Below are 26,017 nucleotides of genomic sequence, written 5' to 3'. Positions count from 1 at the left end.
CCGTTTAACACTGCAAATACTTTAAAACGTTAAATAAAGCAATGTGATTGATCCATTCGTCGCTCTGAAGCACTTACAGCACTAAATGGAACTATTTATTGCACTAAAGCTTATGGAGGATTCACACCGCGTCCGATGTCTAATAGAGAATACAATTCTCCATTGGAAAGCTGTTCTCCTATTGGATATCAGACGTCGTACGTCTGACATCGGACGCGGTGTGAATCCTCCATAAGCTTTAGTGCAATAAATAGTTCCATTTAGTGCTGTAAGTGCTTCAGAGCGACGAATGGATCAATCACATTGCTTTATTTAACGTTTTAAAGTATTTGCAGTGTTAAACGGACTTTTCTGCTTGGTTGCGTTCAGATTCCCCACCCGGGTGTATTCTATTACTAGAAGTGCTATAGTATATGTAACATAAAGGGCGCGGTCCAACACCGCTACAAATGCTCCGCAGCGTTTTTCCCTCGTTTTTCCCTCGTTTTTCCCCGTTTGTTCTATTCCTCGGATTCGAATGAAGAAAGAGAAAGAAGTCGAGCGCGGTGTAAATCCAGTATTACCCAAGAACTGTATCCCGTCATAGCAACCTTTGGTTTGGGCCAATTGTTCAGACCCAATGACGTACATACATAGGCTGCGTTCCGAAATTCACTGCCAGTACTGAAAATCTATAGTTTATGTCACGTATATTATAGAATTTCAGCACTGGCAGTGAATTTCGGAACGCAGTTATAGACCAAGCATTCCTATACTTCTGCTGTAGCAACGAGTGAAGCCAGAAGTTGGCAGTTTAAAACAGAGTGAAAAAGTTGATTTGCCTATAGTGTTTTCTCATTCTATCGTATAGAAAGAATATGGTCGCTATCAAGCTGTCAAGTGCTATATATAATGCAGTGCAGAGTTAAAATAATAAAACCATATCTTTACTTATCTTGATATAAAATTGATATTTATAATATTTTATGTTGTGTATAAATAATCACAGCAATTGCTCTTATCCTGTTCTCATTCCACTGTCAAATGAAAAAAGTTAGGTTGCTATGATGGGATACAGTTCTTGGATAAGGTTTTAGTGCTGTAAATAGTTCCATTTAGTGCTGTAAGTGCTTCAGAGCGACGAATGGATCAATCACATTGCTTTATTTAACGTTTTAAAGCATTTGCAGTGTTAAACGGGCTCTCCTGTTTGACAGTACGGCTGCGTTCGGAAACGTCACCCGAGTACTCTCCCTCTCTTTTTATCTCTTGTATTTCGCTCCAACGGCTATCGTCTAGTAGTGTGCACACAATATGTGTTTTCGAACGCAACTCAATAAGATAGAGTGAGAAAGCACTAGAGGCAAATCAACTTTCTCACTCTGTTTTAAACTGTTAACTTTCGACTTCATTTTGCGGACAGAATGCTTGGTCTATGTATATACGTCATTGTTCAGGCCTCCTTGGCTACGTTCCAAAACTCTACTCAACGGATAGAGTAGCATTTCATTGATAAGAACAAATAAGAACCAATAAGAACAAAGATAACTAGGATTTTTTTATCATAATTGCTCCATTAAATATACTCTATCCACCGAGTAGAATTTTGGAACATAGCCCTTGAGTTTATTTTCAAAGATGTTGTGTAACCAATAAAATGATTCGTAGAACATCTAAAGATAAACTTAAGGAGGCCTTAAATATAAGACCTGACTACTGGTCTATGCTTTGTAGCTGCACTGTTGATGCAATAAGTTAGAATGAGATACATATATTTTTTTCTCGCTCTATCTTATTGTATACCAGTTCAACAGTGCAGCTACAAAGAACAAACCATTGGTCTGTTCTTTTCAGCTGCACTGCTGAACTGATGCAATAAGTTAGAATGAGAAAAAATATACTTGTCTCACTTTAACTTATTGCACCAGTTCAGCAGTGCAGCTGAAAAGAACAGACCACATATGAATACGAGCATTAATGATTTACCAGGCGGTAGACGCCTCACATGCACACGGAAAGGTATATAAAACGAGTGCGTAGAAAAATAACTACACATTGACCTAAAGTAAAATATGTTACTTATGTTGTTTAATATGTTGTTTATTGTCACATATCAAGTATAATTAATTACAATTTCTTCATCCGTACGTTTCATCTAAACACGTGAATTTGCTCAAGTAGGCCATTTCGAATATTCAATCTTCGACTCGAGCGTTTTATTCGATTCGCGCTCTAGAGACGATTGACGTCGAACAGCGCCTAACGAGCGAAGTTAGCTCCTCTTCGATTTAGCGTTAGTAAGCGAAGTTAGCGGCAGTGCGAGGCCGAGACGCGCGTATAGGCTGACGAACGGAAACGTAGCGTTACAGAGCTAGCAGGTGACAGGTGGTTTGACGTTTTACCAGCCGCCATCGTCGTTAGTGACTGCGGCCTGCCATATTGCGCGTGACACATACGAGGGGAAAGGTTGCTGCGTCCGAAAGTCAGCAGCAGGCCGACACGACAGCCGCCGTTGAAGCGACTCGCGATTCGATGGCAGAGTGAATCGTACCGTAGAACAATCTCGCCGTGTATCACAAAGCACGGCCATTCCTCGATTTCTATCCAGCGGTTAGCAGCTCTTTCTTCACGCCGCGCCGATTTATAGGCATTGTGAGTACACGATTGCCGCATCCTTCATTACATTGTTGACATCGAAGGCTCCTATCTCTGTCTCTCTCTCATTCTCTGATTTCGGCTGTCCTTACGACTGACGTCCTTAAGACAATATCCCCAACGCCATTCTCTTGATCTAGTCGTATTATTATTTATCTTTGGAAATAACCCAAAGTATATCCAAAAAATTACAAGTCACGTCCGAACAAGTTCGGACACGTCCTCGCGTTACGGCGGTTAGACCGGAACTTTTGAGCAAATGAAGGCTTCTATCGTTATCGCACATTCTGGCGACTCGATGGCGAACGCTACAAAGAAACATTTCTTTTTTTCTTTCTCCGTCCGCCAGTCTGCTCGCGAGATTTTCTTCTGCCTTCACTCATCTCTGATTTACAATTTCCTCCTTCGCGTACATCGTGGAAACGCGCTAATTAGACGTAACGTAATTATGGGAGTGGGCAGTTCTATTGTGTTGAGAGTGGCTGTTTTTCGAGGGACTCCGCACGTTTGTTCAGTACTCCGCAGTAATTCTATCGCGCTTCACATGTTTCTCGTCTCATCGTCAGATTAGCGTAATCTATCTCAGATTCGCTCTTACTGAAAAATAATAGCCTAGTAGCGCCATGTCCAAATGTCGCTACTACAACGAAATCCTTCGAAGTTTTTTTCATGGATTATTCATGAATTCGCGAAAGTTGTTTTTCTATCGTAAAAGAACTGTTTGTTGATTATTGAATATGTTTCGTGAAATAAAATAAATTCTTACAAAGTTATTCTTTGCAGAGAATTGTATAATCGTGACATATAAACAATACTCATAGCTCTTAATATTTTGTAGGCCTGTTTTGTACATTTTGTGTAATATGTCAATAAATTCAACTTTGTAGAAGTGTGTGTGTAAAAATATATAAGACACTGTTCACTTATTTTATCAATCATAATTACCACTTTCACAAATGTGTACATAATATATATAATATGTCCTATTTTTTCTCTTTTTCTCTCTCTAAAATCATAGATTAGGTCTTTGTCTCTACATTTTAAATTGGAAATCATATATTTTATCTTTAATTAGGATTAATATAATTATAATAGTAAGAATCATAAGTTGATTATTGACATTACTTTGAGAAATTATCTGTCATGACTCTCATGAATTATATATTTATCTTGTATCAAATGAAACAAAGAGTGCGATACACTCTGCGAAATATGAATCTAATCAATCTCAGATATCTTAAGCCTGACAATGTCACAATAATAATGAATATTCAATAAACTATAGACTTTATCAATTCTGTCAAATTGTCAATAATGAACAACTGCAATAAATATGGTCTACTTTGTAAAATTTTGATTATAGGTGCAATATGTCGACTGGTCCATATAATTACTCCTATATCTTCAAATATATTATAATAGGAGATATGGGTGTTGGCAAATCCTGCCTACTTCATCAATTTACAGAAAAGAAGTGTGAGTAATAAGTAATACATGATAATAAGTACAAATACACAATTTTGTGAATACTTACACATGACTATATCTAAAATTTGATGAAAACTAATTCTGTTTTGTGATATACCACCATTTTCCATGACACATCTTTAAGGAATGTGTTGTCATGTCATTACACGACTATAGTACACATTATGCTATGTATGGCAGGCAACATTTTTAAAAATAGCAATGCATAGATTTTTGTTTTGTTTATCATATTAAACTTTTTTGCAAAATTATAAAAATATATCAAGTAAATATTAAAACACTATGTGATGTTAGATATTTACTTAAACAACTATAGAGAAAAAGAAGTAAGTTCTTTAAATGTAATGCCTTGTAATTTTAGTTATGGCGGATTGTCCACATACCATTGGCGTCGAATTCGGAACTAGGATCATTGAAGTGGCAGGACAGAAAATCAAATTGCAAATATGGGATACTGCTGGGCAAGAACGATTTCGAGCAGTTACCAGGTAATAATTGTGATATCTGAGAGATATGTAATCATTAATTATAAAATTATACTGCATATAAAAATATTCTCTGTTAGATCATATTATCGAGGCGCAGCTGGAGCGTTAATGGTGTATGATATTACACGTCGTTCAACTTATAATCATCTGAGTAGCTGGCTGACAGACACGAGGAATTTGACAAATCCAAGCACTGTACGTAAAAAGCTATTTACATGCGATAATGCAATTGTAAAGGAAAATTTCTGTCTTTAATTGGCTTAAAATGTTGCGCTTTCATTGCGCAAGATAGTCAGATCTATCTCTTATGAGTAATAAAATAACTCCACAATTAAATTGTGTCTCCTGTTGCAGGTTATATTCTTAATCGGTAACAAGAGTGATCTTGAAGGTCAACGTGATGTTACTTACGAGGAAGCAAAACAATTTGCTGACGAACATGGCTTAATGTTTGTTGAAGCTAGCGCAAAGACGTGAGTAAATTTTTACGTTTTTTCTGTAATATTTGAAACAAAATATAAATTCTTGTGTAACTATAAGTGAAACCATACCGTCTAATTTCTCAAACAGCGGGCATAATGTGGAGGAAGCTTTCTTGGAAACAGCAAAGAAAATATTCCAGAGTATACAGGACGGCCGGTAAGTTTAACGATCAGCTACAATTTTATAGCACGAACATATTGATATAGTTACATATGATGATGTTAAATCATAAGATATAAGAAATAAAGAAAGACGCAAAAACGCATCTCCAATCTGGAAATTAAATTCAGCGTTTATCCACACTGTGAAAGCCTCAAATATCATGTAATTATTTTGTTGACTGATTGCTTTGTAGATTGGACCTGAACGCAGCAGAATCCGGCGTTCAGCATAATCCTAGTCAACCGGGCCGTACCAGTCTCCAAGGAGTGTCTAATGAACAGCAGGGAGGAAAGGATTCCTGCTCTTGTTAGGTCCTTATTTGTTTGTATATAGATATATTAATTGATTGGTACTATTAATGCATATATGATTTATATTAAGTGTAGCAAGCAGTTTGTCTCGTAACCGTAATCCTCCCTTTGATAAGTGAAGTCTATTTGAGTGAAACGAAACACGTTTAAAATGATCTTATTTTTTTTCTTAATTAATTAGCATTATTTTAGTAATACAATGTTATAAATACACGACACACAAAGTAGAGATACATACCGTCGTAAAGATAATTCCAATAACGTGCTATCGATTTTTGACGCAGCAAACATAATAAAATCGATGAAACGGCTTTTTTATGATTACAACTTGCATAATATTTTGTACACATTATGCATTTTGTTATGAAGCCAAGCAAGAATGGATAATCCGTTTAGTGCCGTGCACGTGTAATAGCATGTGGAGCCGATCGCGAAGTTTGTTCGAGAGGCTGGAAATTTTTCCGCAGAAATTACTTAACAGCGAATATGAATGATGAGATTTATATTCAACTAATTCGTATTTTCATGGGAGGATCACGTATTTGTTAGTTGTGTAATACGCAAGTTTTTGCTTTCGAAAACTTAATGAAAATTTTATCAGACAAGCAACGGATATATTAATTGCTTTATTTGAACTTTTTTTTACCGAGAGCAGAATGTACATGCTCATCCGAGCTGACTTTAGTTATTTACAAGTCCGACTACAAACGGAGAGAAAAAAAGTAGGGATCAAGTTTCTTTTTTTCCTCATATTTGAAAGATATATCTATTCTTGATGAAATCTAAACATTTACACACATACATACACACACACACACATATATATATATACACACATCAAAATATATTGGATTTGACACGTTTTAGTAAGACGTTAAGATGGAAGTATTCACCTATTTTCTCATTAATTCAAAATTTTAGTTTATACAAGCCTAAACTAGCTTGAATAATTTGTACCCTGCTCGAGTATTACGTGAATGTAATAATGTAGCGACGAATGTATGTTGTCACGCGTTTCAACATTTTTTCCTTATCTGTTATTTTGATACCTTATGTAATTTAGCATACTGTGCTTCTCTGCTTAAGAATTAAACAGCGGAATTTGCAAATTCTCGTTTCCTGGGGTATCGCCTGTTATATTGCGACCTCACGCGGGCATTGAATCCAAACGTCGACTTATTAATTGGCGCGCTTCTCGCGAAGTTACATAGGCTCTATCTTGTTACAAATTCATGTGTGGTACAAAGGCAACATTTACATGTACAAGACATGTGAAGAAAAAAGAAGGTAGAAATTTCATAAGATACATGCAATGATTTAACGTCCTTGTTGGTGTTATGTGACTTGTGAACGATTTGTACGAGTAGCGTGAGAAGAACATGCGAAGCACCGTCCCGGAATAAGCTCGACCAAAGTTTTAACGAATCTGTTCGGTCTATAACGGGCGGTTGTTTTAGCATATTTTGTGTTAATTATATAACTGTATATTCTCGGAGTATTTTGAAAGAGATGCAATGTGAAATAAATTTAGGATAATGTTATCTATCTATGCCGTTCTTGTCGGGTGTAATCGCAGTAGCACTTGATCTTTCCGCGTAACAGGAGTTCATTTTCTCACGTATCTTTGTTATATTTTTTGTATCTTGTACATACGAGTATGAGAGAATGCCAGGGAATAAATATCTTCTACATGGTGCTTCAACGAAAGAGAATGCTATTCTTATTTTATCGGCAGTTTTTTCCTCGTTGTGTAAACAGCTCATTCATTACACACGCGGATCATTTTTTCACGTATTTTATTATTTCTTACAGAAATCTTGGTTCTCGCGGTAGTTTGTTCCGATAGATTGGCTTGTTCAAATCAAGTGTTAATAGTATTCAGTACTTTCTCCTTCAATAATTAATAAACAGGAAAATCAAAATTTTTAGATCATAGAGCAGTAATTTCTTTTTTTACCAGAGTTATTAACAGCTTATTATTGTACTTATTAATCTCTCGCCCTTCTATTTCGCGAAGCAGTGAAAATTATCAGTGATGTTAGGAGCTGTGAAAACAGGTATGATATTTTTATTGTGATAAGGTTCGTGTGGCTGAAATTGTTACATCTCCGTTTATGTAAGCGACACTGTGACTTGTGCAGCACAATTTACTTGTATACTGTAAGCATTGCAACAAATAAAACTTGTATAATAAAGGATTCTAATCTAGATGTAAATTTTAATTTATATAGAATGGTGCGGTGTACTACTGTCAATTATTAATTTTGATTTAGCTTCCCGTTAACCTAACAATTTTTTTTTTAATTTTTCTAGCGTTATATAATACCTTGTTATACTAAATAAGATGGCTGTGTCTGTAATTGCCATAGCGTGCTAAAGGCATATTTAGATTCCGAGCGACACAATTATGCGGCATGTCAGTGAAATGTCAGTATTTATTGGCTGCACTTTCGATAAACTCGTATATTTATGCGTCCGCTGGTGAAGTAATATTTCAAGGCATGAATTTTCGAGCGATCGCCGTACTCGTCGCCGTGACGTGTATGTCATGCCACTTTGCAAGAGGGTGAGGAGGCGTACTCGTCATTATCGTTACACGATGCTGCAGGGCCCCTTTTCAGGGTTACGTCGAGATCTTCAAAGATGAGAAAGAGAATTCGCGTAATCATGAATCTCTGGAAGGGCTTCTTTTTAAATCGCAAGTGATTGAGAAAACAGTGTCTCGCGGATTAACCTCCATAGCTAAAAGCAGATAATACATTTGTCATTTTTAATTTCGAGTGCGCAGTTTGATTCAACGGAGCTTTAATTTAATGTTTTAACCATTGAGATATTTAACGGTTCGATATATCTTATATATTGGTGTCATCTGTCATCTGATCACTTTAATATTTTTATTGTTAAAATCATAAAATACATATAATAAAAGTGAGTAATAGTATATATTGTCACTCACTGTTTTCTATCAATATTTTTTATTTGAATTCGCATATTTTGCGACCTGCCTTTACTTAATACGATGAGGTTAAGAGTTGCGTTTAACCAATTATACTTGGAGCATAAATTTGCGTTTTACTTTCCATCGTGTAAATTGAATCAGGGACACAATGATGCTGTTTGACTTCATGAACACGCGGAATGTTGACGACTGGAGCGAAATGTCCGACACCGTGAGAACCGTGGGAAAGTCCAAGGCCGTGTTAACTTTGCAGACCAGCCAACTCTTTCAGAGAGCCATCCTCTTTACGCTGCTAAATCCGCAACCAAACGGTGCCGGTTTCGCCGGTGTCAGAACGCCAACGAATCTCGACTTGTCAAAATTTAAGAATATCGAGATCACCTGCCGAGGACAGGGGCAAAACAGCAACTACAAGATATCTCTCAGGCATAAAGGACAGGACTCCAACTTGGATCTTAGCTACGAGCAGTTCTTCACAGTAAAGTTTCGATATTACCTTCTTCTCTCATCGCGCGTTTTTTTTAGGCTATTTACCTGCAATTCAACGTTTTCATTGATATATTTGTAATTGAATATTCATTATAGATATATATTCTCTGTATTTCTGTGCTATCGCACGAGATTTTTCTTTATTTTCGGAACTCGACACTTTTAATCGTCAATAAAATGTAGTATCATGCGTTTCCACTTCAGGTACCGATAACAGACAACGAGTTTTCCACGGTGACGTTACCTTTGAAAGACTTTAAACCTTATTATCGTGGACGCGAGATGCCGGACGGTGAGCCTCTGGACACGACAAATATCACTATGTTTGAATTCCAAATCTACGGCGGCGTTTATATGCCAATCAAACAGCGTGGCGTGTCGGCATTAGAGATAGAAACTGTAGCAGCTGTCTCTACGTGATACTCTAGTTAAACGGAAGACAGAAAAATGCCATGTGAAGAATCAATTTTTTTTATTCCCGATAGCTTAAAACCCATTTAAATATTACAAGTAGTACAAACAAGTATACAACATTCAAATGCGTGTATTCAAGATTCCGTATTCAGAGTAAATAAATGTATTACAATTAGAGAATAAGACTCATTACTTTCATAAGTATTTATTATTAGAATGTCTCGTTGCTTTTACGCAAAAGCGAACACACGTTTTAACATATTATGCAGTGTTTATATATTATTAGGCAGAGTATACATAACTTTTTATAATATAACTCTTTATAATGTACGTTGGCCTGGAAACTAGTTAAATAATCAAATTCAGTTGGCTTAATATAAATGCTTAATATAAATATAATTTTATAAGTTTCATAAAATCAGTTGCCAAATATAAATGCTTTCCGAGTTTGTAATTCACAAATATACTTTTTTTTTTCTTACCACTCGCTCAAGTATGTCTCTTCAAGACAGTTGTACAGTTTTAGATCTTGATTCATTCTGCAACAGAAAAGAAATGATATATAAATTATATATTAATTATATATAATTAATTATATTAATTATATACAAATATATGTTACGAAGGAATAAGAGAATAGAAACGACGAGAAGTAAACTTCTGCTTACGCTTTGAAGGTCTCTCCTATTTCCGCAACTTTAGAGGGATGACACACGATAGTGGTCTTGCATTTCTTCGGATCGAACATTGGCTTGAGGTACAAGGTCGCTACACGGGTCATGTCTTCCATAGTTACAGCGGAAATACGCCGTACCATCTGACGATGATAATCATGTGGTACGTTCTTAAAATATGACAGTAATGAGTTCATCACTGTATCGCCTATTGTCTTTTCTTGCTCAATTATCTCGAAGATCATTGACGACTTCGCTGATTCATAAAGCAGCTTATCCCATTTATCGCCCGGAAGATGCGTTTCCTGCAACAGGAATTTCGCGATACAAAATATCCGTAGCTTCTGTTTTCGTTGGAGACACGTGTATAATCAATGAAATAAAGATTGTAGCAATATTCTGTATAAATTAATTTTTAGTAACTTTCTTTCTCTCCAAAAGATAAATTTTCTTATTAGATACTAGATGCGTTCAAAAGTTCATCAAGGTAAAAGTGTTGTAAGCTTTCTTCTCCTTTTTAACTTCGTTAGTAAAATTTCGTACCACTATTGATTTTGTTTCCTTGAACGCCGCCACCGCGTTCGTGGCTCTAAAAAGAACCAAATACAATAAACCTTCGCTCGGTCTGGGAAAAATGCTGTATCCGTACGAAAATCCTTGTCCTCTGATTAATCTCCACATAGGTCCCTGAAATTACGTATTCTCGACATGATGATGACCAATCCGTTAAATTTACTAGATGACCTCATCCCACACACACTTACCTCCACTTGAGTTAAATACTGTAAACAAACAGACAAAGCTGGTAGATCAGGACTCTGATAGTCGGTTATGCACGAACAAGTATGACATAAGAAGGAAGATTCGATGCATCCCAATCCTGTAATGCAACCGTTAATTGTGATGTCGTCCGCAGGATTCAGCAATGACCAATCGGGAGTGATATTAAGCCTGAAAAATTTATTATGCCTTTATTTTAAAGCTATGTTACACTAATTTGAATTTATATGTATATATTGATATATTGGATTATACACAGTAGTAATAAGAGAAAATTTAATTAAACGGAAATAATATCTCGTTGATGCAACCTGTTTTAATTATTAATTTATCGAGTGTGCAAATTATATCTACTTTGTTTTCACTGAAGTTCCCATGTCGGAGAAGAACATGGTCCACGGAGCGTAAACGTTTGGAACTTGCACTGTTAACTTCTCTACGTTAACGGCCATGTACAGTAACATATTTTTCGGGGATGTTAAAGTTTTTCTGACCGAATCGATTTCCGCGATAACTTCTCTCTTTCCTGTTTCATCATTCAGGCGCTCTAGAATATCAGTAAGAAACTTTTGCTGCCGCAACATGCTGGATGTAAAGGTGTTGCTGTCTGAAAATATATTCTAGGAATGTACACTGTGAAAATCTTACGTCTTTTTCGCATTATTTTATATTTATAATTTAGCTGATATTTTATAATTTATATATATATATATATATATTTTTTTTTATATTATATATTATATATCTTATAATTTATTTTATATTTAAAAATATAATTTTTGCGACAAAAAAAGTCTAACCTTTATTATATAATAATCCTTTCATTAAATGGCTCACGACTTTGGATCCGGCTCTCTTTTGTTGAGCTACATCATTCACCATTTTCGTTGCTATTATTTTTAATCTGTCGACCGTTAACTCGGTATCGTACAGAAGCTCTTTGATCCACTGTACACCTTTCTCATACTTCTCCAATTCGAGCTAAGTGAATAAAGAAATGAAGAGACATGAAAAAAATTAATTTTTCTCTTCAATGGTTGCAATTATTCTTTCATAGAAGAAGAAAATCCAGAAACTATACTTACTTGTAGCATCAAGTTAACAGTGTGACTATAGGCACCACATGAAAATCTCGAACCGCTAATAAAACCAATTTCAGTGGAAATTTCTATAGTATCTGCTTCTAATTCGGCTACTACTTCTTCGTGAGGAATTAATCGGCCGTCCCTCTTTACCGGAGATTCCATAATGACTTCCAGCAACAATGGAATATATTTTCTATATTCTTTGGTAATAGAGGAAGTGTCCATAAGGACAAACAGCTAAATTAAAAAATGTGTAATGGTTAATGGTGTAAATGTGTAATGGTTTATAACAACATCAGGGACATGACAGAGATGATAGCATGACATAATATTATAATACTCACATAAACGAAATTTGTGTTAACGTGATCCAAGTAGGTGAAGAATGGCAATTTAGTAACATCTAATCTAGAATGTTGCTCTGGAGTTTCAGTGGTATAACTCTTGATATGATGAAAGTTAATAGTATCCGTGCCAGGTATGGCAACTTTTTCTAATAACTCATCAGGTACCGGTTTCTTCAGAGATAAACAAGATCAATGATAACATCAAGAGTCAATTAATGATACTTTATATATAAGAAGCATTTTGAACACACGAATACTTTCGGTGCTTGTCGTAATATACTTCGATATGTACCTCGTTCTCCTCAACAGCTTTTTGAAGTTCTATCTCTTTGCATTCTAAGCCATCCGTACCCAGCTTCTCTATCTGTTTAGCCGTTCGTTGTTCCTCCTTTTGCGTTAAGGCGCGTTGCTTCTCAATACTAGGTATACCTTTCACAACAATCATCGGAGCATCAACGAAATATATCTTTAAAAGATTTACCCAGTACGATTCGGGCTCGTTTTCCAGTAGTTTAAGGTCACGCACAGTGTTCAATCTTTGATCAAGCTATTAACAGATATGAAAAATTGCAATTGATACGCGAAGCGAAATCTAATTTACAAATTAGCGTTGTGTAACTCACATCTTGCTTTGTGTTTCCGTATAATACATGATTAAAGAGCATATGCGCGATTGAATTATGCGGCTCGTTTTCCAAGGCACTTAAATTTTCAAGGATGCTCCTGTGAACTACAGTTTTCATTCTCTTCATGTCTATACCGTTGCTACATATATCGTTGAACACTTGCATCAGAGGCTTCTTGATCAGGGGAATCTTATCTTTCGGCACATTCTCAAACTTAAAACACAAAGTTGAAGCTAAGTAATCGTACTGAACATAATCCACATTGCTGGCGTAAGGACTGTCTCTTTCGACAAATTTCTTTTGCAATGGACTGACGGACGTATCAGTGAGATATTTGGCAAGTAAGGAACAGCCGAGACAATCGTATATTTTATCGGCTACAGACGGTCCTCGCCAACCAATGTACACCATTCCATTATCCTCATCATCGCACGGATAGTAAACATCGATATCCTCACTCTTCGTGAGTGGTGCAACTGGAGTCTGCCAAGGTCTTTTAAATGGTCCTCTATTTCCCTACAATTTTATAACTTGAAAATAATAAAAATGTCAAGATACATAATTATATAAATACATATAATACATATATTATATAAATACATATATTATATAAATACATATATTATGTCTAGATTCCATTAACTTTTCAAATTGATAAACTTAGAAATATATAAAAATATATAAAAATACCTTTGAAATTATTTTCTGCTCCAGAGGTTGCAGAGCCTTGAAAACGTCAGCATGCTTCACCTGACCCGCTATTAGTACAGTTAGATTCTCTGGTCTATAAAACTCTTTATGATATTGCCTTACTTTCTCATTGTTAGTACTTTCTCGCAAATTCTTTAATGCACCTGTAAATATAAAAGTAAGTAATGTCTGAAGTAACATTGTGATTTAATAACTTTGTATACTTTTATACCTCCAGTGTTTGATCTATATCCACATTTTCCAGGATATATTGCTCTTGCCATTTCAATAAGTGTCATAAATTCTCCTGTATTTTCTTTACCTTGCATTTCACAGTAAACTACACCCGCATCCTTACCCTCACCAGTAATATGATGTATCTCTGTAAGATACGCAGCATCCTAACAAAATATGCAATTGTTAAATGTTTCTTTATAGAGAAATAAAACAATTTTATATAAATACTACAGAACTAGAAATACTTTGTGATAACAACTTGTGCTGAATAGATTGCAGTTATGAATTGTAATGATTATAATGATTGTAATCTTGAAAACTACCTGAAGAGTCGGATAAAGTATATGTTCAAGATAAATTGGCATTAGGGAGAGGAATCCTTCACTGCCAGCAGTTGTCATAGTATAATATGTCCAATCACGTGATGTTGTAGCATTAGTGCCAGATGCCAAACATCTATTAGCCCAGAGATCCAAGACACCCTTGTAGGGGTAATCTTCACTGCCCAAGAAGACAAGATGCTCCAATGTATGAGGAAGGCCGTCATCATCAAATGCTTCGGTAGCTGTTACAAGAAAATTTTTTATGATTAAGGTTTAAAAATTAATATATAATTTGAATTATAATTTATCATTAAAAAATATATAGATTGTTAGGAAATGTTATAATAAAATACTTAATATTATTAGTATTTAAGCAGAACGACTCTATTTTACACAATCACCATATTAAGACCTATTTTAATTCATATGACAATTTTCAATTGTTGCACTATACATACACGTGTATGCGTGGGTATGCGCGCGCGCGTATGTTAATTTATGGACTCAGCACGTGAGTGCATATGTTTATAACAAAAAATATGATAAACAGTATAAGGTAAAACTTAGCACAATATAAAATTATTACCGACGACGTATCGCTTACCAAGATTGAAATAGCCACTGACAACTGGCCCGTCTATTTCCGCGATACAAACTGTCAAGCCGGTGTTCGTAGATTTGTACATATGTACCGGAATTGTATCCTCTGCCTTTAACGAGCATATCAACTCGAATCCGCCCATATTTTCTCTTGGAGAACTATCCACAGGTGCCATATCCCGAAATCTGAATATAAATTCTTGTAAACTATCGATTGTATTCTAACCACAACGAAATACTCAAGCGCCGTTCGGTAGAAGTGGGCGGACGTTCGATCGATGAGTCAATGTTTAATGAATCACTGTTCGCGCGGTGATCTAAAGAATAAAACAATCGTAATACTTTAAAATCAAATCTTTCTAATCCATTATCGAATTGCATTATTCGAAGATAATATAGTTTACCGAAAATAATATAATCTCGCCGTTTAACCATATTAATTAAAAATATGAAAACTTTCCTGAGCCGTCATTGAGTCGTACTACTTAAAAATAAAGATATGTCTATTTTTCTGTTGGGTTGTATCACATACTAACTTAAGTATATTTTCCACCTTTCTAAAAGTTCTTTAAAAATAATAAAAACATGGTCTTATTTGGCCTTGAGGCCAAATTACACTAGCGATTGACGATTGACGATTGACGATTAACGATTGAAGATTAGATTTTGACGAATCAATGAGCTTCAACCTTGGCTTGCTTTGTTCCAATTGGTCAAGTTCGAATCTTCAATCGTCAATCATCTATCGCCAATCGTTAGTGTGATTTGGCCTTTAAGCCCGTATCATACTAACGATTAGCGATAGATGATTGACGATTGAAGATTCGAACTTGACCAATTGGAACAAAGCAAGCCAAGATTGAAGCTCGTTGATTCGTCAAAATCTAATCTTCGATCGTTAATCATCAATCGCCAATCGCTAGTGTGATACGGGCTTTAGAAAAGCTTGTCCCAGGGGCCCTATTCCATAACCACTTATCGACAATTGTCGGATCGGTAGTCGTGGTTGCGCAGTTTTTCTGTAGTATAAAAAAGCTGCGCAACGACGTCTACTGATCCGACAGTTGTCGGTAAATGGTAACGGAATAGGGCCCCAGAATAGAAGGACCACAGGGGCTCGATTCTCTAACTAGTTGCGTATACGTAAGTTTTACTGCGCAGCTATTTTATGGTATGATTAAACCTGCGCAGTAAAACTTAAGAATACGCAACTAGTTAGAGAATCGAGCCCCAGATGTCTATACTAAACTAGATTGCTAACAAGCTATCTAAAGGTATATAACGGCTTGTGTCCGATAGAGTTTTCGGTGCATGCGAGAAATGACCGCTATCGCCACATATTTTCACTATGTTTAGTCATAAAATTCTTTTGTTGAAAATGAGCAGAGCAAATAACGTCCAATACCATCTATTTTTTTGTTACATTTTTTTATGCAATAAGATGCTGGCATTTTTGGTTTTACGACAGTAATTTAATGGCTACGCTGACTCACATTGGGTACTTTCCAGTTATATACGCTGTGTTACACAATAAACTAGTTTATTGGTTGCATATTATCTTATAAGATATTTTAGATAACATGCAACCAATAAACTGGTTTTGTGTACGTATGTGTCAAGATGTGTATCAGACTATAGATTAGGATTGAGATTGAATTGAAATTTAGCCAATCAGAGCAAAATTCATTAAGCTCAAGTTTGGTGAACTTTGCTCTGGCCAATTTTCAATTCTCAATCCGTAGTCTGATACGGGCTTTAAGCAATTGGAAAGCATCCATTGTACGTTGTAAGTACTCACACAAATGACACGTCACACAACAACGTCACATACACAGGACCGCCGTTATTTTCTCGCATGCAACTGGAAATCTTACACGACACACATTCGAAGCCCTTGTTAGCAATTTAGTTTAGTATAGACACCTGTGTACTATCTTTACAAAAAAAATACGAAAAAACCCTCAATTTTGTTAATATTAAATGTTAATATTTAAATTTAGATGTTTATCCCTAATTTTTTAGTGTTTTCAAACACCAAAAATTGAGGGTTTTTTCGTATTTTTTTTCGTAAGGATAGTGATACTTAAAAAAAGGGTTCAACTTCAACTTCAATATTTGGCTCCTTTTTTTTGCACCGGATTTCCAGAGTATCCAGGCTCCTGCACACAGGACGCGGTAATGCTTGCCGCGCGGCGGAAGTTCGCGCGACAGCCAATCAATATGCTGCTTTCCGTAATAATCTTTTAGCTCTTACGGAAAAACAATATATTGATTGGCTGTCGCGCGGCCTTCCGCCGCGCGGCAAGCATTACCGCGTCCTGTGTGCAGGAGCCATAAGAGTTATGCCCCAACGCCATTATTCTGATTTATGATATATTTCGAGAGTAAAGTCTTGGAAAATTCCAAGGCACGTTCCAAAAAATCACAAGGTTCGAACTTGTTCAAACACGTCTTGTCGTAACGGCGGCTAGGCCGAGACTACTTACTTAAAGGGTTAACCATCGCGTCGTTTATTTATCGCGCGTAACAACATCGATCGATCTCTCGCGAGCTCTCGACTGGACGCAATCGAATCGACGGCGGATCGGAGCGCCTTTCACGAGAGAGCCGCGATCGAGTTTTAGCTGCGTGCGCTTTGTGAGTGCGCTCGATTTGTCAAGGTGAGCGTAGTGCAGCGTAGCGAAGCGGGTCGTCGCGCCGGACGCCGCGTTAATTCGTGTTCGCGGCGTGAACAAGTTCGTCGACGGCGCACGAACGCGCGTGTGCCGACCGATCCTGAGTAACGACCAGGAGGAGACGAGCGGAACGACAGACGAGGGGAGAACGGCGACGAGGACGACGTCGAAGACCACAACGACGACGAGGAGAAAGAGGTGGTGGTGGCGGAGGAGTACGCGCGGCCGTTGGTCCTGTGGCAATGTAGCGAGCGTCGAGAGCCGCTGGGTGTCCGGCGGAGGTGTTCGCGCGTCCCGTGGCCGCGGCGAATCGTCTCCGGATCATCGTGGGCTGAACAAGTCGACGTAGGAGCTCGCGCGAGCGAGCGAGCGTGTCTCACGAGCCGCTTACCGAGCCGCGTCGGCTGCGGGGAACGAGGAAGTCGACGACGACGACGACGACGCGCCTAGCGCCACGGTCATCGCCGTCCCCATCGTCGTCGACAATAAACAGTAGTACTCGTGAATAAGCGGCCCGTCAGGGTGGATCGCACGCAATGGCATCGCAGAATCAAAGCGCCGTTAACATCACCGCTTCGCCCGGCACCGCGGCGGCTAACGGGCCGCCGTCGTCGGCACCACCGCCGGGTGCCACCGTCCTCGCCACCGCCGCCGCGATCTCGGCCGCCAAGGCGCAGACACTCGCCGCTACCGCCGCTCCCGCTCCGACTTCGCCGTCGCAGCCTCAGCAGCAACAGCAACAGCAGGCCAATAACATTGAGCCCTTGGACAAGAGTTCCTCCAATACTCTCAAGGTATATACACAGATAAACACGTACTGCATTTGAGTAAATGTTACTTGTTTCAAATATTTCAAATGCATATATCTGCAAATTTGTGTGTCACAAGTTTATTACAAATTTATTCAAAATATATTCTGATTTCTAGAAAGTTTAGCATTTTTAATCAAGAATATAAAATAAAAATTCAGTTTGCTTATTACATAGAGTCAAACCCAATTTTTCTTCAATAAGGTTCTACAATATTCTTATAAAGGAAATAAATTCATTTTTTGAGAACATAATGAACTTTTCTCAAATTTACAGTATATTTTAAGATTATTATCAAGAAAATATTCTTCGTGATGATATTTTTCTGTGTATATGTATCTAGATTAAGCTCTTTCAATACGATTCAGTCCAGGGCTTGTCAAGCCTGGTTCTGTGCTGTCATGCTGGTATATGTGTACAAGTCATGATAGTTATCCTTGTGTAAATACTAAGATGGTTATTGATTGTCATGTGCATTTGCAGCGCAATCCAAAGATGGAGTTGAGCAAAACTGATTTGCTGAAGTTGCTGGGCTATCTGGAGGGAGAGCTGCAAGCAAGAGACATTGTGATAGCGGCATTAAAAGTAAATAGCAAGATATTCTTTGTATTCTTTGCAAATTCCTTTAATTCTCTAGTAGTATATACAAATTCACATTATAAAGAAGAATGTAGAAAGAATGTGTAATAATATAATTGTATTATAATGACTAGTTACAGTCTCATGTGATGTAATTGCCTGAAATATTTTAACCATATTGCAGCTTAAGTTTCAAATTGTTATGGGCTGGTGATTTTCTCTTCTCTCTCTTTCAGTCAGAAAAAATGAAACATCTGTTGAGTTCTCGATATCTTAGTGGAACCGCAGACCCACATGCAGCGCTAGCTCGCGACGTTGCGATAGTAGGCGGCGTCAGTGGGGTCGAAGGGAATCAAATTGATCAAAAGGTCGCTAGTCTGGAGGCACTAGTGAGCAAGCAAAGAATCGCGCAGTGTAGGATGTCCAAAGTTCTTAGAGATGCTGAAATTAGGCACAGAGCGGTATGTATCGTACTTTGTTCTATATTTCGTCGTACTACGAAAAACAGTGCAACTAATTTATGTATGACGATATATCATTACTAATATCTTCTGTCAATGTAGATTAAACTTTAACCTGAGTTTAAATCCTTCAGACAAAGACTAACTTAGATTAAGGTTTAATTAACTTTGGTAGAAACCGGACATAAGAAATGAATACTTATCACGCCGTCACTGTTGTACGTTTACAGGTAATTAAAGAATTGGAAGAAGAAAAACGAAAACATGAGCACGATACCGCCCAAGGCGACGACATCACTTACGGTCTCGAAAAAGAGAGAACAAGATTGAAGAAAGAATTGGAGCTGGAGAAGCAAGAAAAAAAGAAATTAGAGCTTGAATTGAAGAAGGTCAATGATCATCTCGAGGAGGAGAAGAATCGGCAAAAGCAAATAGTGCTTCTACTTTTAGCGGAACGTAAAAAGATTATCATGAAGTACATCGAGGAGAGAAAACGATCTGAGGATTTGGCTCAAATACTCAGCGAGGAGAAAGTTAGGATAGACTCGATGGCCGAAGGCCTCGAGGAAGAGAGCAAGAAATCATTGCAGATGGAAGCAGAATTGGAGAAGCAATTAGCGCAATTTGACATGGAGAGGCAACAGTATCGGCAGGCTCTAGTGAAGGAGGAGAAGAGGGCGAAAGACTTTGAAACGGAGTTAGAGAAATTACGAGTCGAGATGGATACATGGAAAGAGTCGCAGGCTCGAGGTCCCGTGAGAGGAGTTGGCGTAACTCCACCGCCACCACCTGCAAAACCAGCGAATTTGGTTGCTATGCCAACACTTAGGCCAGCTAGTGCTCCGCAAACAAGTAAGTTTATGTATTCTCAACGTTTTGTTGCTTTAGAAATTATGCATGTCAAGAAATGCTCGGTGACATTTATTGGTTAAATAAGCAGAGAGCATAATGTAAAATAGCATAAGTGAAAAGATCATTGCTCAATTCACATTGTTCTTGATGTGTGATTAATTGATGTTAGGAAACAAGTTGATCTTAAAATCCTTGACATCTTTTCTGTAGTTAAAGGAGCAGTCTTGGGTACAGGGACACCTATGGTTAGTAGTAAAGTTGTCCAACCCACTGCCACAGTGTCCAGTGTTCCTGTTAGTGGACCAAGTAAGGTTCTTTAGATATTTTCGTGTAACAATGTCAAATAAGTTTTATTTTAACAAATGACATATATCTATAAAGGTCCTTAAAGTATAATTTCTTGAGCGAGTTTTTGTACATATAAAACATAAATTTACATACATGCAATACACAATTTTATATTAAGTCAATTTAAATTTTAGAGTCATTCTATGCAATTTTGTGCATGGAAACCTGTGAAAATTTAATTATAAAGCAACGTGCAATTTTTCCTCACTTTTAGCAACTGGAATTGCTAGATCAGTAACACCTGGACAGGCACTACGTGGGGTTGCGTATACACCGAATTTAACATCTGCAAGTGGAGAGTCTACAACTACTTCAGACACGCAGGTAACCTATCCACATTTCCCTACACACTCGACATTAATCTGAAAATTATACAGAGCCTATTTATACATGCAAAATATTGTAATACATATTTTTCTATCATATATCAATAAGTACTAGATTACTAGTATTTTTTTGAAAAAAAAAGTGAAAGTAAAAAATTCAGATAATATAATTTTTGTGAACAGTTTATGTTTATAATGATAAGAAAAGTCAAGTTAATACTAAAACGTAGAAATCAGTTATTCTTATTAGTCTTTGCATGGAACTTCTTCCATTAGTACTATATATACACATATATGTATATTTATAGTTCAAATTATATTCAACTTGTTATGTCAGTATTGTGTATTGGAGACAGATAGGAATTATATATAGCTTTAATAAAATATCATATATTGATATGAATTCATGTCCAATAAAAAAAGAGCTACATTATAGATATTAGATAAAAAAGAAATTTTGGCGTAATGACAACGATTATATGGTATTATAAATTGTATACGAAAGACAAAATATTTTTCCTGTTCTGTCAGATGACAGATGACATAGAATTTATATGCATATGCTAGAGATTGTAATTTACAGTGTAAGTAGGCTCTTTATAATTTAAGATATACGCGAAACTGGAGCTTTACGAGATATCTTCCGAATATATCTTGAACGAAAATAGTTCCCTGCACTGCAGTGTATGACTGTTAGACATTTTAACCTTATTTTGTTTGGTTAATAATTGAAGAAATGTATATTTAATTCGCATTTTTAGTCGTGTTCTTTTTCGCAACTCAGGATTTAATGCTTTGAAACCATGCTATTGAGATACGCGGCAAAACTGTTAGAAAGAATTAATTTATCTATTGAATAATTTTCTCATATGCCCCGCTCGACACATTTTAATCTTATAATAAGATTATTGCATTTGTTGTTACACTGATTTTACACAAGCACTTTATAAGTTTCTCTAGTCTTATACATTTTATTTCGATATTTTAAGTCGTAAGCAACACATGCATACACACGCACTCACACTTTATCGTCGTGTATTTATTATAATTACGTGTTTATTAACGAGCCTCATGCATATTTATCCATTACGATTTTATTTAAAAGCACAGATATAATTAGATATTTATTGCTTCTTATTTGAAATGAAGATGATTGCATTTTAGTAGTGAAATTTATATTCTTGTGCTGCTGTGCTATCACGCAACAGCGTATATAGACATTTGGTAGAATATTGGGACGGGTCAATTGAATGATTGGTTTTCATTACTATCGTCTTCCTCAGTTCGATGTACAGAATTGCTCTCGCTTTGATTGAAATTCATTTTCGTTATTTCTATCGTTCGTATTATCTAATGGTGCACTGAGAGGGACAATTCGACTTTGCTCTCAGGGTTTTCTATTAGGTGACTGAACAATTCGAAAGCAGATTATTTTGAGGAGGATTTACTTGACATTGCTAACTTTGTTGACACGTTATTTGTAAAGTTTACTGACGGTGTTAAATACACATACATACATAAATACATATATATATATATATATATATATATATATATATATATATACACACAATATAGACGCTCGCAACGCAATATGTTATATATTTCCACGATATATACCAGTCTAAGTTAGCACACCATCAATATATCTAGAATTATATTTTATTACGATACTTTTATTTTGTGTACATAAGATTTATTATTTCACATGTACGTCGACCGATTCCTACAATTAAAAGTTGTATGCAACTTATTTCTGAGCCTTATTTACAATTCTCCCCGCTTGACTTCATAATCGCAATCCCGTAATCGCTACTACTAAATTATATATGGTTTGGTTACGAACTTGGACGTCTATTATGTATCGTTTAGTTGGTTTGCAAGCAGTACCTTAACAAGCAGGTGGTACGCGTCTGGCCGAGGGTCGGAGCTCTTTTCTTTTTATCGTAACAATCCTCGATCTTGAAGGACCCACGCCGAAGCACTCGTTTCTCGAATCAGGCTTTCTGTATCGCCCTATTCGTCTCTTTTTCCCCGAGGTTCTGTCACACATTACGTTCTATTACTAATCCATTCTCTGTTTTGCGTAATTCTGACTGCGTCTCAAGCGCGCCTTATCCTGTGGTGATTTGCGAAGAATATGCGGTCGAATCGAAAGGAGGTTCCTCCCTCGCAATTATCTATTAACAGTACACGGTGTGCGCACTCGATTCGATATCTCGGTCATCGAGAGTCTTAGCGGGTTGTGACCATTTTTCTTTTTTCTTTTACGCTTGTGTAACCGGTGAATAACTCTTTTTCTCTCTTTTTCCTCCTCGCATCGATCTTGAGTATAGTTTCTCGTAGTTTTGCCGTCAACTCCCTTGTTACTTTTCCGCCGAGGTCTCTGCTTTGGATTAGTTCTTTGGTATGGTTCTTTTTTCTCCAAATCCTTAAAGTAAGTCACTCACCAAGAATAATGTTTTATCACGTTGTGGAGTTCGCTACTGTTGGCGGCGGAGTGTCTGTCTGTCTGCCTATCTGCCTGCCTGTTTGTCCACCTACCTGTCTATCTGTTTGTCTTGTCCGTCTGTCTGGCAAAACGACCGTAAGCCGCCGCCACCGCCGCCGCCGCCGCCGCCGGCGCAACCCTCTCAAATCGGTCATGGTTGTGTGTGTTCATTCCTCAGGCCGTAGACAAGCGACCGGTCGTACCTGCTCCTGTTAATACTGCGACCGCCGCGGCTAAGCTTATAACATCGTCGCAAGCCGCAGGGAAGCTCGGCTTTCACGTTGGTCCCGGCAGCCCCGCCGTTCAAGCACCCACCGCTGTCGCCGCCGCCGCCGGTATACTGCCCGCGAAAAAGCCGCCGATCTCGCGCGGCGTGCCACCCCCGGTACCACCGAATAAGCCAGTGGTACCACCGAAAAAGGAGGCTGCTTACCTTAGAAGACCGGAACTGTCGCAAAGCACACAGCAGGATAATACCGTTAAGTTCGGTAAGCAGGCCTCGTCGCACGTTACGGCGGCGAGCGGGACCGCCGCACCTTCGCAGGCGCAGCAACCGAGCGCCGTTGCCCAAGCTGCCGACGAAGAGGTCAGTAGCACGACAGAGTCGAGATAAATATTTAAGGCTTAGCCGATGAATGATCGTTACGCACACGTGTAGGATAAGCACGCTCGCCTGAGGGAGAAGCGCGCAAAACAAGCGATTTAAACACAAACGCAAGCAAGCACACCATACACACACACACACACATACACACACGCACACATACCTACACAAAACACACGCGATATGATACCATACGTTCAGGTATGTTCAATCGGAGCATCTGTGTGAATGTGATTTCAGACAAAGCCGCGTTGATCAAGCGCGGAGAGAGAAAAATAGAGAGAGAAAGAGCAAAAAGCGAAAGGGTGAAAGCGTGAACGTAGATATATGTATACACACATCGAGATGTGCATAATAGAAGCAAGTAAGGAAGAATATAAAAAGAAAGTGACACATCATACGCCGCGGTACGCTTGGAATCTAAGCTGGACCGCCGGAAGTTCCGTCTCGCAGAAGATTCTTCCCGAGACCCAGGAGAGCCAAGAGAGGAGAAGGAGAACTCGTCCCGAGGCGCTTCGTAACACACTTGTCGAGTCGACCGCTCGAGAGACTGAATCGAGAGAAGAACGGTCGCGTGTACGCGACTTATACGACTAGATCTCACGGCTGCGGTCCGGTCGCGTCCGCGGGAACGTCACCTGGAAGCGTTGTTCTGTCCATTTCAACGGAACAACGGTTGACATTTGTAGCTAATATGCGAAAATAATTGATCGGAGCTAGAGTTACTCTTCGGATACGTAAGATAGCCTCTGTAGGTTCCTAGATAGCTTATTCTGTACCGGCTCGTTTCGGTCGGCCGAGAATGATCGTCGTGGCGTCTCAACGATCTCGTATACGAGGAACAAGCTTGCGAACAAGCGTGAGTCGCTTGAGGCAATCGGTAAACGAGCATGTCATTGACTAACCACGAAGGAAAAGGGTCCTTAGGCACCTCCACAGTGGTTCGTTAAAGGTCCTGGCCCCTAGCCATCTTGATTTATGACATCAGAAGCGAGGTTCCTGCCCAAAATTCCTGCAAAGTACGCCGAAATATAAAGACACATTCAAAAGTGACACTATCGATTAAACACACTTCTAAAATATCTTAAATAGTTTCCTTTTGCTTCAACAATCAATAAATAATCGTAAAATTAACGGAATGAAGTAGTGAGGGAAAAAGATTAAAAGAAAAGGTTGCATGTCACGTTAATTTCATAGTTATTTATTGATTGTTGAAGCAAAAGGAAAGTGTTCGCAGTATTTTGGAGGTGTGCTTAATCAATAGCAAGTGTCATTTTTCGGAAATATTTGTTTTATTTCGACGTACTTTGCAGAAATTTTGGGCATGCACTTTCTCACTTCTGGCGTCATCAATCAAGAGTTTCGCGGTGAGGGGCCAGGAGCCTTAACGTTGCGTTTATGAGAAGATTCACCACGGGCAAGTTGCATCAGCGTAGTTCAATACCAAGCACTTCTGGTCGATTCAATTTTTTTTCTCATTCGAGGGGCGCGTATCCGCGCACAATTACATATTGATTCTTCGGTGAATTTCTAATAACGTCTTTTCTCGATAGTCTCCACGGAAATTTCTTTCTTGTATATTTTTATATATTTGTAAATTTGTATGTGTATATACATTCAGCAATCTTTCGGTAGGATATTTTTTCTTCGAAATACCGCCGGTAATAATGTGTACCAGGCGGTGTGTAATGACAGTGCAGATCCAAATCGGATCTGCATCTCTACGGTCGACTTTTCGCGCACGGCGGCGTCTTGCGGATTTCCGTTTCGCGAGTCTTATCTGATAACCAGACTTCAGCGCTGTCTCGCACGTTACGTCTCGACATGCGTTATCACGAGTAGAATTTAGAATCCGAAAAGGTGTGACGCGCTGTATCAAAGTCGTTAAGACAGATTCAGTTAAACCAGACTGTTGATGCAACTCGGCTAGAAACGGGAAACTTAGAAGAAGCTATCATGTGCTATATTCACTGCCTCGTCTCACATAATTTCGTAAATGTCGGTACAAACTTATAGAACTGAAGAAAGATATTTTGCAGACACACACACACACACACACACACACACACACACACACACACA

General features: G+C 37.9%; 4 protein-coding genes and 1 long non-coding RNA gene across 14 annotated transcripts in view; 3 read left to right on the top strand and 2 right to left on the bottom strand.

The window, feature by feature from the left end:
• Positions 1-2,022: 2,022 nt before the first annotated feature.
• Positions 2,023-7,273, top strand: LOC116845433 (ras-related protein Rab-14). Of its 2 annotated transcripts, none has more exons than XM_032818108.1 (7): positions 2,023-2,631; positions 3,998-4,110; positions 4,484-4,610; positions 4,688-4,805; positions 4,965-5,083; positions 5,181-5,249; positions 5,449-7,273. In XM_032818108.1, the coding sequence occupies exons 2-7, from the start codon at positions 4,005-4,007 to the stop codon at positions 5,564-5,566; spliced, it is 657 nt and encodes a 218-aa protein (XP_032673999.1). In that variant the 5' UTR covers positions 2,023-2,631; positions 3,998-4,004; the 3' UTR covers positions 5,567-7,273. The 2 variants fall into 2 exon arrangements, with proteins under 2 accessions (XP_032673999.1, XP_032674000.1); XM_032818109.1 differs by lacking the exon at positions 2,023-2,631 and adding an exon at positions 2,673-3,206.
• Positions 6,602-8,669, bottom strand: LOC116845435. The gene is made up of 2 exons (XR_004378245.1): positions 8,523-8,669; positions 6,602-8,308 (listed from the first exon to the last, which is right to left on the bottom strand). It is a non-coding gene; the product is annotated as an uncharacterized LOC116845435 (long non-coding RNA).
• Positions 7,664-9,605, top strand: LOC116845432. 6 transcript variants are annotated; one of them, XM_032818105.1, is made up of 3 exons: positions 7,664-7,726; positions 8,667-9,003; positions 9,219-9,605. In XM_032818105.1, the coding sequence occupies exons 2-3, from the start codon at positions 8,674-8,676 to the stop codon at positions 9,432-9,434; spliced, it is 546 nt and encodes a 181-aa protein (XP_032673996.1). In that variant the 5' UTR covers positions 7,664-7,726; positions 8,667-8,673; the 3' UTR covers positions 9,435-9,605. The 6 variants fall into 6 exon arrangements, with proteins under 6 accessions (XP_032673996.1, XP_032673994.1, XP_032673993.1 ...); XM_032818103.1 differs by lacking the exon at positions 7,664-7,726 and adding an exon at positions 7,825-7,993; XM_032818102.1 differs by lacking the exon at positions 7,664-7,726 and adding an exon at positions 7,846-8,132.
• Positions 9,606-9,617: 12 nt separating this feature from the next.
• On the bottom strand, positions 9,618-14,966 carry LOC116845431 (uncharacterized protein C05D11.1-like). The gene is made up of 14 exons (XM_032818101.1): positions 14,795-14,966; positions 14,191-14,432; positions 13,863-14,031; positions 13,631-13,794; positions 12,938-13,456; positions 12,607-12,861; positions 12,312-12,485; positions 11,968-12,204; positions 11,683-11,863; positions 11,237-11,489; positions 10,867-11,053; positions 10,646-10,789; positions 10,097-10,407; positions 9,618-9,967 (listed from the first exon to the last, which is right to left on the bottom strand). Exons 1-14 carry the CDS (start codon positions 14,964-14,966, stop codon positions 9,907-9,909), a joined length of 3,069 nt encoding a protein of 1,022 aa, XP_032673992.1. The 3' UTR covers positions 9,618-9,906.
• Positions 14,967-17,394: 2,428 nt separating this feature from the next.
• The window catches only part of LOC116845496 (uncharacterized protein CG10915), a 63,085-nt gene continuing 54,462 nt past the window's right edge, over positions 17,395-26,017 (top strand). The window contains exons 1-8 of one of the 4 annotated variants that reach the window (XM_032818258.1): positions 17,395-18,259; positions 18,758-18,859; positions 19,090-19,314; positions 19,545-20,166; positions 20,377-20,472; positions 20,729-20,838; positions 23,510-23,917; positions 24,176-25,995. In XM_032818258.1, the coding sequence (XP_032674149.1) occupies positions 18,002-18,259; positions 18,758-18,859; positions 19,090-19,314; positions 19,545-20,166; positions 20,377-20,472; positions 20,729-20,838; positions 23,510-23,917; positions 24,176-24,190 (1,836 nt within the window). In that variant the 5' untranslated portion in view covers positions 17,395-18,001 and the 3' untranslated portion in view covers positions 24,191-25,995. Of the gene's footprint in view, positions 18,260-18,757; positions 18,860-19,089; positions 19,315-19,544; positions 20,167-20,376; positions 20,473-20,728; positions 20,839-23,509; positions 25,998-26,017 lie in introns of those variants that run through there. The other 3 variants (XM_032818257.1, XM_032818260.1, XM_032818259.1) reach the window with 3 other exon arrangements.

This window comes from Odontomachus brunneus, unplaced genomic scaffold (assembly GCF_010583005.1).
Source record: "Odontomachus brunneus isolate Ranch 3 - 2012 unplaced genomic scaffold, Obru_v1 Obru_scaffold_052, whole genome shotgun sequence".
Taxonomy (NCBI): domain Eukaryota; kingdom Metazoa; phylum Arthropoda; class Insecta; order Hymenoptera; family Formicidae; genus Odontomachus; species Odontomachus brunneus.
Note: the sequence above shows the minus strand (reverse complement) of the source record. Positions and strands in the feature narration are given on the sequence as shown.

Excerpts from the sequence above, each read along its gene's own strand:
- LOC116845433 (XM_032818108.1), top strand. The coding sequence starts at position 4,005 with ATGTCGACTGGTCCATATAATTACTCCTATATCTTCAAATATATTATA. Across the intron at positions 5,084-5,180 it reads GTTGAAGCTAGCGCAAAGAC|CGGGCATAATGTGGAGGAAG; the intron begins GTGAGTAAATTT and ends TTTCTCAAACAG. Across the intron at positions 5,250-5,448 it reads CAGAGTATACAGGACGGCCG|ATTGGACCTGAACGCAGCAG; the intron begins GTAAGTTTAACG and ends ATTGCTTTGTAG.
- LOC116845432 (XM_032818102.1), top strand. The coding sequence starts at position 7,981 with ATGTCAGTGAAATGTCAGTATTTATTGGCTGCACTTTCGATAAACTCG. Across the intron at positions 8,133-8,666 it reads TCATGCCACTTTGCAAGAGG|GGACACAATGATGCTGTTTG; the intron begins GTGAGGAGGCGT and ends AAATTGAATCAG. Across the intron at positions 9,004-9,218 it reads GCTACGAGCAGTTCTTCACA|GTACCGATAACAGACAACGA; the intron begins GTAAAGTTTCGA and ends TTTCCACTTCAG.
- LOC116845431 (XM_032818101.1), bottom strand. The coding sequence starts at position 14,966 with ATGGCACCTGTGGATAGTTCTCCAAGAGAAAATATGGGCGGATTCGAG. Across the intron at positions 12,205-12,311 it reads TTAACACAAATTTCGTTTAT|CTGTTTGTCCTTATGGACAC; the intron begins GTGAGTATTATA and ends TTTTTAATTTAG. Across the intron at positions 10,408-10,645 it reads AGGAAACAAAATCAATAGTG|GAAACGCATCTTCCGGGCGA; the intron begins GTACGAAATTTT and ends TTCCTGTTGCAG.